Source organism: Penaeus monodon, unplaced genomic scaffold (genome assembly GCF_015228065.2).
Source record: "Penaeus monodon isolate SGIC_2016 unplaced genomic scaffold, NSTDA_Pmon_1 PmonScaffold_234, whole genome shotgun sequence".
Lineage (NCBI taxonomy): Eukaryota > Metazoa > Arthropoda > Malacostraca > Decapoda > Penaeidae > Penaeus > Penaeus monodon.
This window is the reverse complement of record NW_023653476.1, coordinates 1-9,986: the sequence shown is the minus strand read 5'-3', so window position 1 is coordinate 9,986 and position 9,986 is coordinate 1. Positions and strand designations below refer to the sequence as shown.

The 9,986-nt window shown below is 48.0% G+C and overlaps 1 protein-coding gene across 1 annotated transcript; it reads right to left on the bottom strand.

Annotated features, from left to right (window-relative positions):
• Positions 1-3,557: 3,557 nt before the first annotated feature.
• LOC119570242 lies at positions 3,558-4,734 on the bottom strand. The gene is made up of 3 exons (XM_037918063.1): positions 4,562-4,734; positions 4,288-4,422; positions 3,558-4,197 (listed from the first exon to the last, which is right to left on the bottom strand). Exons 1-3 carry the CDS (start codon positions 4,732-4,734, stop codon positions 3,558-3,560), a joined length of 948 nt encoding a protein of 315 aa, XP_037773991.1.
• Between the last annotated feature and the right edge of the window lie 5,252 nt (positions 4,735-9,986).

Below are 9,986 nucleotides of genomic sequence, written 5' to 3'. Positions count from 1 at the left end.
TTCTGGAGGTTTGGCGTGGGCACCGGTCAGCCCTTCGCTCCTTCCCTTCCGGCCTTTGTGTGGTGTGGCTGCGTGCCGCTAGCCGCTCCCTAGTGGCAATGTATCCAGAGTAAAACTTGTCCAAGAGAAGTGAGAGGGAATCCGTCAGGATGCCTGGAGACCACCATGACAGCTTCTTCATGCCCGAATGTTTCAATGAGACGAGATGTTCTTTCCCTCCTATTTTTAATGTATAATCAGAATTTAAAATGATGATGTAAGATACCATGACTTGCTTTTCTTTATTTCCCAAGGGAAAATTTACTTAATTTTACTTAACGCTAGTTACTGTAGGTGAGGATAAGGCACGGAGGCCTTCCTCATTTTATCAGCTATTAGATATTTTCATTATTATTATCATTATTCTGTTGTGTTATCAGTTTACCTTTATAATAACTTGTACAAATATTGAGTTTCTTTTCTCCTATACCACATCACTAGGAAATTATTAGTATAAGCTGTACATTGGCCCAAACATTTGACCTGGGAGAATTTTCCCAGATGGTGGTGGCTTCAATTATTGAATTCAATTTAGTTATTAAGAAATAACAGACAACTAGAAAACACATATTAGCGGTCGGAATTTCAATTGAATTTCTGAACAGTTAAAAAAAAAATTATACAACATTGTGTATACCTACACAAGACAGTACACTGGCCTGTGTGTGTGTGTGTGTGTGTGTGTGTGTGTGTGTGTGTGTGTGTGTGTGTGTGTGTGTGTGTGGTGGTGTGGTGTGTGTGTGGTGTTTGTGTGTGATGTTAACAGTTTCTGGATGGTCACTTGGGTAAAATAATATAACAATAACGTTATAATGCAATCGATCATTAAGAATTCTCACACAAGGACGTGTCTACTTCCTGTTTTTGATCGGTAAGAATAATCTCATGTCCGAATTTCACACGAGAACGTGCCCATATTTTTTTTTTTTTTTAATTAATGAAACAACAACATACTTACGGTTCAATCCATTGGCAATGATTTCATGCCCAAGTCTCACACGAGGATATGTCCATTTTTTTTTTTATTACTTTTTTGTGTATAAATGTACAAATAGTATGCCTGCATATGTGATGTTAATAATCTATTGCAGTTCACCTATGTAAATTAATAGAACAACGTCAAAGTGCAATCAATTAGCAATAATTATACAATGTTCTGTTTTTATATTAGGACATGTCCTTTTTTTTAAGGACATGTCCATTCTTTAAAAGACATGTCCACTTTTTAAGGACATGTCCATTTTTTAAAGACATGTCCAATTTTTTTAGAACATGTCCATATTTTAAAGAACATGTCTCTTTTCTAGAGATGTCATTTTTTAAAGGAATGCCATTTTTGTAAAGAATATTGCCATTTTAAAAGGATATATTCATTTTTAAATGTAATGTTCATTTTTTACAGGATATGTTAGAATGTAGAATTTGATCGCAGAGCGCATCTTTAACGGCAATGAAATAAAAAAATGTTCATCAATACGGTTGTAGTAGATTATTCCAGTCTAATTCCATGACACCGCATGGTTATAATCATAACCACATAGCTCTTGGCCAGAACTAAAACTAATCTTTATTGGTACACAAGGTCTTATACAATGATATAGGTTAAGTTAGGTTAGGTTTAGGATAAGTTAGGTTGGTTAGTTTAGGTTCTTTATTTGGAGTATCCTGACTCGACTATCTAGATCCTGATATGAAATCTAAAATTGAAAAGTTGTATAATTTTATTAAATAAGGATAAGTCCGATATGCGAAGCTTAGCCTTGCCCGGGGTATGTCATGAGGGGAGCCCGGCCTGTGTCGACTAATGCCGACCCGCTCACGTGTGTCAGGTGGTGTTGACTCGGCTGAACCTAGTCCTTGGCCGCTGTGGTGCCCAGCCACAGCAGTAACCTCCGGGCGACAATTGCAATTTCTCGCGCTTGGGCGGGGCGCGAACTGCTGACCCCTCGGATACCACTGTACTAACCCGAGGCTAGTTTATTAAAAAGTGGAGGGGAGAATTATGTTGCAGACTGAAGACTAGGTTGAGACTTATTACTTGCCATCAAGAAAACTGGTAAAACTAGTGTACGAAAGAAAACCAAAATTCCCGGGGTGACTTTACAAACCGAAAAATACTTAGACATTTTTTGTTGTTGTTAGTATATAGTGCGGTCAGGACTTGCTTGTCTTTTTTTTTTTTTTTTTGACTTTTTTGTCAATATCTGTGATGTTATTTAGAGTATTTCTTTAAAACGAAATTCCTTTGTTTCCACTTTTTAATTTTGTTTGTAGCCACAAAAAAGTACATCGAATTATGTCGGTAAGGAGAGGTAGTTGGGCTTACCTTTCCAGAGATTTCCGGTGAGGTTTTTATTTTATACAAGGTTGTAAAACCAATATCTTTAAGACTTAAAAATATAAAAGATTATATCAGTTTATAGAAGTCCTGAATACAATATGTATCTTTGTAAAATCTGCATAGGACTTCTGCGTTCTGGGTGAGGAGGGCCATATGTTCCCCAGTTCCTCTACTACCTTCTACATGAACAGTCATATCGGATTATCCTCTTGATGTCTTCCTTCCTTGGTACATTCTCAGTTTTTATTTTGTAGTGGTTTGTGGGCAGCTGCTCTGCACTCACCCTTGCTACAGGAGCTGACGAATATTCCTCAGTCGCAAATTATAGGGCATGAATATGGGCATGAGGGGAAAGCCCGGCAAAATTAACCTCCAAGTTCTGCAGGAGTTAAGAGACACCAGGATCCGTCTTCGACTGCTTTATTTTCTGTTCTACGGTGCACAGAATGAATCACGGCCGAGTTCAATATAATTAAAACACAGGTTACAACACAGTGAACATATAAAAGCGCCAAAATCATAGTGTACAGCCACACTCACACCCTTTCACGACGAGGTTACCCGCCAACTGTCTGCCGTGGCGACTTCACCGCAAACATCGGCGAAGGGGTTGCCACCTATCTCAGTCGTGAAAGGGGGTTGGGTGTGTACGCGAGCTCTCTCAAACTTAAGACTCAAGGCACGTTCTCCTGGAGGTGGGGCTTTATTAAAGATGTAAGGGCGTACGGCTGGGCGTTAGTAAGCTCATTTAAAAGGACGCGACCACCAAGTGGCAACATGGCCATCACCCGTTCGCATACGTGAATTCGGGTGCGTTTCTTGTATCTGAGAATACGTCACACTACAGCCCCTCCCCCGAACGGAAAACGCCACACCTCCGGGAGTGCCATACCCGATAGCACCATATAGAAATATATAAAAATAGCAACAAATCAAAACATGTAAAAATACAAAAGGACTTAAAATACAAAGACTAGTAAAAATATCACAAATGTAGAAATATCACAATGCAATGCTCAGGAACTCTAAAAGACTGATTGTCCAGATTGTCCAGGTTCGGAATGCAATTTCCAGGACCCCCACTACCACAAATGTTTTCGACGCTGAACATGCACTACACTTGGTCAGCTTCCTCGAGGTAGTCAACTTCGGTCGCTGGATGTAAGGGCGTATCTGGTTAGCATGGACCCTGACAGCGCGATGGGTGGTCGCAGGTCCAAAACATCATAACAAACAGGACCCAACCGCTTCTGTACACGGCAGGACCAAGCCACCGATCACCCAAGGGTCCACGGTTCCCTAGAACCTTACGCAGGACTAGCGTGCCCTCCTCGTATGGTCCTGAGGTGCGTGCGGCACGGTCATACTGGGCCTTGTTGGTCTCATGCATCTTACGGCTCACCTCGACAGCTAACCGGCGGGCGTCTGCAAGGCGACCCAGTATCAGGTCCGGGTCCACAGTTTGTCGATTAGTCAGGCCCTTCCCAAAGAGCGCCATACGACCCATCAGTAAGTACAATGGCTGATCCCCCACGGCACGGTGGATGGCCGAGTTCAGGGCAAGGCGTACAGCAGGCAGATGAGTGGGCCACTGTGAGGGAGCCTGCCAAGCCAGTGCCGACAGCGCGTCCTTCACTGTCCGATTGGTGCGCTCCACCACCCCATTGGACTGGGGGTGATAGGCCACAATAAAAGAGTGGGCCATTGTAAGTGAGCGCCACTCGTCAGAGGAGAATTCCAAGCCATTGTCAGTGTGGAGATGGTCAGGCGGCCCAAACAAAGTCACATAGTGGTCTACAAAAGCCTGCAGTACTCTGCTGGCTCTTTTGTCACACAGTGGGACCAACTGTATGAACCGCGTGTGGTGGTCCACGATAGAAAGCACATATCAGAACCCTGTTGCTGACCCCCGCAGGTCCATAAGGTCAGCTGACACTCTCACCAGTTGAGCCTCTGGCAGTGGATGCCCTTCCATCGGTGCGCGTCCTGCAACACCCTTGCACTGCTGGCATACATGGCAGCTAGCCACGTACTCCCTCACCCTGCGATGCATATTGGGAAGTACCAGGCACCCTGAAGATTCTGGAAAGTACAATGGATCCCGGGATGGGTAGCAGTTGGAGGGCAGTGGGCATGTCGCAGCCCGTGGCTGGAGGTGGTTGGTACATAAACCTGCCTCACAACCCGTCAGGAAACGTCCGCAGGTAGTACAGTACACCCTCCTCCACCTCAAAGCTGGAGAGTGCAGCAGGCGGTCTCTTCCCAGGTACAGCCCGGTGTCCTTCTAGCCAACCCAGTAGGTCCTCACACTTGGGGTCCTGTAGCTGGTGCTCCCTCATCTGCACGGCTGTCATCCTAGTGAGGTCTGGCTCATCAGCAGCAGCATCACGGGTCTCCTGGGCCTGTTCTAATGGGCAAGACTGAGGTACATCACCTGCAGGTCATGAGAGATCAGGCACATGTTGCCAGCCCCTGTCTTGTACTTCAACAAGAAGTCGTAGCCTCCAAGCTCATATGCATACCAGCTCAAGCGGGTGCTCTTTGTGCGCCTGGAAAATACCTCAACCAGAGGCTGGTGATCTGTCCGGACTTCAAACCATCGACCATAGACATATGGGTCAAAGGCTCGGACAGCTTCTACCACAGCCAGCGCCTCCAGATCAATAACAGCATAGCGGGTCTCAGCGTCTTTCAGGGTGCGGGACCAGTAGGCGACAGCATGTGGCACACCCACTGAGTCGTGCTGAAGAAGAACGCCACCTAAAGCCTGTGTGCTGGCATCGCAGTGCACCTCAAAGGGCTTGTTAAATTTTGGTAGACACAGCACTGGGTTCTTGACAAAGGTGTCCTTCAAAGCAGTGAAGGCCTGCTGAGCAGCATCTCCCCACTAAAACTTCACCCCCTTTTTGGTGAGGGCTGTCAGGGGTTTAGCCATTGCTGCAAACCTCTGAATGTGGTGGCAAAAGAAACCACAGGCACCCAGGAAGCGGCGACATCCTGCACAGTGCGAGGCGCTTCATGTCAGCAATGGCAGAGTCTTCTCTGGGTTGGGCCTTACACCTTCGGGACCGACAAGAAAACCCAAGAGCTTCACCTCGTGCTTGGCAAACTGCATTTCCTCTAAGTTTAATTCATTCCTGCTTCATGCAGAAGTGCTAGTGTCTCCTGCAGATGTTGCAGGTGTTCACTAAAATTCACAGATGCACAACCTCATCATCCAGGTATGCGAGGTGTGACCGTCCACGACAGATGCCAAAACAACATTCATCGTCAGCTGGAACGTCGTTGGTGCAGTGGAGAGGCCAAGGGAAGCCTCCGAAACTGCAGCAGATCGATGGCCGTCACTGAAGCTGTCTTCTGGCGATCATCAGGGTGCACCGAGATAGCCAATAAGCTGACTGGCTGTCCAGAACGGTGACCAGGCACGCCCTGACAAAGAGTCCAGCATCTCGTCAATACGGGGAAGGGGTGCGTGTCTGGTTTGTCACCCAGTTTCAGGCCCCGGAGTCGACACAGAACCGGTGAGAACCATCCTTCTTTCGGACAAGTACCACTGGTGAAATCCAGGGGCTTGAGGATGGCTCGATGACACCTTGGGCCAGCATACAGTCACAGTCCATGCACACCACTTCCTTCATTTTCTGTGAATCCTCCACTGTCGCACACAAACTGGAGTGTGTCTCGTGGTGATGATGCGATGCTGCACCCCTGGTACGTGACGCCACTGCCTGCTTGTCCCTGGAGAACAAGTTGGGAACTAGTCTAGGACTTCACGTAGCTGCCCCTCCTGGTTTGCGGTTAGATGCCCGAGGGCTATGAGAAAGGGAGTACCAGCTACCTCAGTGCCACTAGTGCCCAAGCTTTCGGCAGCACAGGCAGCCCGCACTCATCATGCTGGAGAGCTTCATCAAGGGCGGCGTGTCTGGAACACAAAGAAGTCCTCCTCCTCATACCCTAAGTCCAGACATGCTGCAGTACTATCGTAGTCATCGTCCAGGAATTCACCACAGTACCAAATTCACCCCCCCTGGGAACTCTTTGGACCTTCAGAGAGGCCGTGGCCATCAAGGGTTCTGCAGGGGTCTCACGAGTCACTGAGGTCGGGGCTGTGGCTACCAAATCCTCTGGTCCCAGGAAGGAAGCGTATCCCAGCATAGTTCCTGGACGAATCTTGCGTGGCTTCGGGTGTGGGTTAACAACCCACACGCTGGAACGGCGACCACGGACAGTCACCAGGGTGCGAGGAACAGTGAGGAGATCAGTGCCACTTTCAACTCTGCAAGACACATGTCAACAGGGGAGCCACAGGTTACTGTGGCGGCCCACAAACTTGCCCGACTTCGCCCCTACCACAGTCTCCTCAGCTACGTGGACAGGTGAGACAGCTAATGGTGAAGGGGACTGCGGGCATCAGAAAACTCTACTGCTTCAGGTGTCTCGTCAGCTGCATCCTGCAGGGAGGCACATGATAGCCCATTGAGGGCCCCCCCTGGTGAAATAAGTTTTGCACCGGTATCCATCCAGTTCCACATAACTCGCGTCAGGAACACCATCCAGATTTATACGGACAGGGAAGCGGTGCAGGAGGTCCCCTACCTATCAATACATCACCAGGGAAGCGAAGGTTCTCCACGACGCAGGTCCGGTGATGACAGTTGATTTCGGATTGATGGTGAAGGTAAGATCCGCTTCTGCTACAACAGGGACTGGCCAAACCTGAAACGCCCCGTAACGCCCTTAAACTAGCGTGCAGACGGACCCCAAGCATACATGTGGGCAGCCTCTTTCTTCACCATTGTCACTTCTGACCCTGTGTCCAAAAAACAGGAGAACGGCCTACCTCCCACCTCGAGGACTATCATGGGCTGTCCTATGAACCTTCGGTTTCGGCTGAGTGGTCAGGTCCCGGTGTATGCATGGCCGCCCGCAAGCTGGAAGGTCCCCTCCAAGGGCGTTGGCGAAAGGGACATGGAGCTCTAAGGTGGCCCATCTCACCACAGACATAACACCGACCTTTTCCTTGCCCGGCAATCATTGGTGTGATGGCCCTCCATTCGATGATAGTCACACCAGGAGCGTTGCCCATTTCCTACCCGGCGAGACATCGGGGGGGTTTATGTCGGTGTGGGGTTCTGCCCTGGGTTGTGAAGGCCTAGGACCATCCTGTCACGAGTGCCATGCTGGGTTGGGCCACAGACTCGACATCTGTCCCATTCTCAGGAGCCCGTGCACATCTGGTAGGGTATGTCTTCCCAACCACAGAGTCCCAGACAGACTGGCATTTCTCGGCCCCTCTTGCGGGTCGTAAGTCATGCCAGAGCAGCTGACCTCGAAGCCACTCAGGTAACCCTAATGCGCTGCATTAGACCCTCAGTATTCCCGATGTCCTGAGGATAGTCTCGCAGGCCCTGTTTTTACTGCCAGCCTCCACGCCCGGAAGAAGTCCAGAGGCCCCTGGCCTACTGCCATCCTTGCTTGGGCCAGCATATCATAAAAGTGTTGAGCCGTTGCTATACCCCGAAACTGGTCCCAAGGCGAGCCTTGAAACTCACCCAGTTTCCCGGATGCTGGTAAACACTGGCTGTTCAACCTGACCAGGATATCCGCTCACCTTGCTACGCGCCATGCGGATGTAAGCCTCGGAGGTGGCAGGCCGGGGTTGCGAGCCCGATGCTGGAAATCCAGGGCTCCCTGGATGCCTGGGAGGCTGGCGTCTCCCCACAAAAGACAGGGACCTCATCACGTCCGCTGGTCAGTGTGGAACAAGAGCAAGCACGATCACAGGGTTGAATGGCCATGACTTGGATGAGGAGACCGGGGTGCCATCAGCTGCTGCAGGATGTGTTGAGTGCTGATAGACAGGGGGCTGTAGTACAGGCGCTGTATATTGCGGAGGTGGCCCATACTGTGTTGGCTGAGGCAGCACTGGAGGCCGGGGCTGGGTCGCAGCTTCAGTCCCTGACAAGGTGGGCGGTGATGGTGCTGACACGACAGCTGGTGTAGGAGTTACCATCTGCTGAGGTCCGGTAACGTCTCTCCCATCTCTGACGGGCTGGTTGTCTACTGCAGAGGTCAGTACGAGGCCACAAATGCAGTAGACTGTGGGCCCACAGGCACTGATGGAGGCAGACGTGGCTGCTGTCCAGTAGCTTCCTCACGGCAGGTCTGGATGGTCGACAAAGAAGGTGGTAGCACAGCATCAGCGGCTGGCAAATTCTCATCGCGACAGTGGAAGGCGTGGGCTGTTGACCTTTCAGGAGAGTAGCCAACACCTGAATCTGTGCCTGCATCTGCATCTGCATCTGTGCCTGCATGCGGCCAGCTGGTCCCCCACCTGTGCTCCCAACCAGTCCATAAGCCGTGCCTCCAATTGGGCCAGTTGCCTTTGCTGCATTTCTAGGCCAGCAGTCCCAGAATCAGACAGTGCCCCTCCGAGGCCATAGCACTCCCGAGCTGGTGCCAACCTTGGGTCTGGCCCTGGGGGTAGTTCGTCCTGGGGGCCTGCATCCTCCGGGGTCGGTGGTCGTGACCCTGGCTGTGACATCTTGCTGCGGGGCATGGGCAGGCAGCACCTGTGGTCTGTTAGGCAGTGTGGTGCGTGACCGCAGTCTATACGGTACAGACCCACAACCTTCCACGTCACACGGAAAAAGATCACTGCACTTTGGGCGCGACACACACTTATATTCTGCGAGATTTCAGCGTTCATAGGTAGACACCACAGACATCACACATCCTGAGCACTGGTAAAAATAAATAAAAGTGCACAAAGGGTAAAAGGCAGAGTTACAAAATACAATGTCAAAAAAAAAAAAATTAACTTGGTACTGGCCAGGAAATCTAAAATGCATCAAAACTGTAAGGTAAAACCTGATATACAATAAAACTATGAAAGTAAATCTGCTTAAAACACAATAAAGTAGAATAAAAACAAATAAAATGTTAAAGTAAACCTAAAAAAATTACTAAGGCAGGCAGCAAAACCTACTAAAACAGTCAAAGACTATGAAAAACATTTAAAGTAAAAAGTGGAAAAACACTAAAGGGAGCAGCAAAAGCTGCTAAAACAGTAAATGAATTAAATCTAAAGAAAAATTGAAAATATACCAAACAGGGAGTAAACCTGCTAAAACAATAAAATTACATGAAAAAACATTTCAGGTAAAAATAGGGAAAAATAAAACAGTAGCAAAACCTGATAAAACAGTAAAGTGACACAAACACATTTAAAGTAAAAAAAAAAAAAAATGAAATAATTATTAAACTAACTAAATAACAGAGGCGTGGGCTGGGAGGTAAAGTTAAGTAAGTTTATTTACCACCCTGGCTATCTGCTCAGGCGTGGGGAATCATGATTACAGTTTTTACATGTATCTGACATTGTACAGTAGTCTGTAACTACTGTATTGTACAAGGTAAAATAGAAATATAAATCATACATCATACAAAAATTATTACTTTCATATGCTTTTGCCACGTGTTTGATAACACTGTTATTTGCTTACGGTAGTTATTACATAGTAAATTTAGGTATAGTTCGAGTATATCTTCCAATGAATCAGATGAAATGAATATTCACAACTAGTTCTTTATACCCTATTTTGGG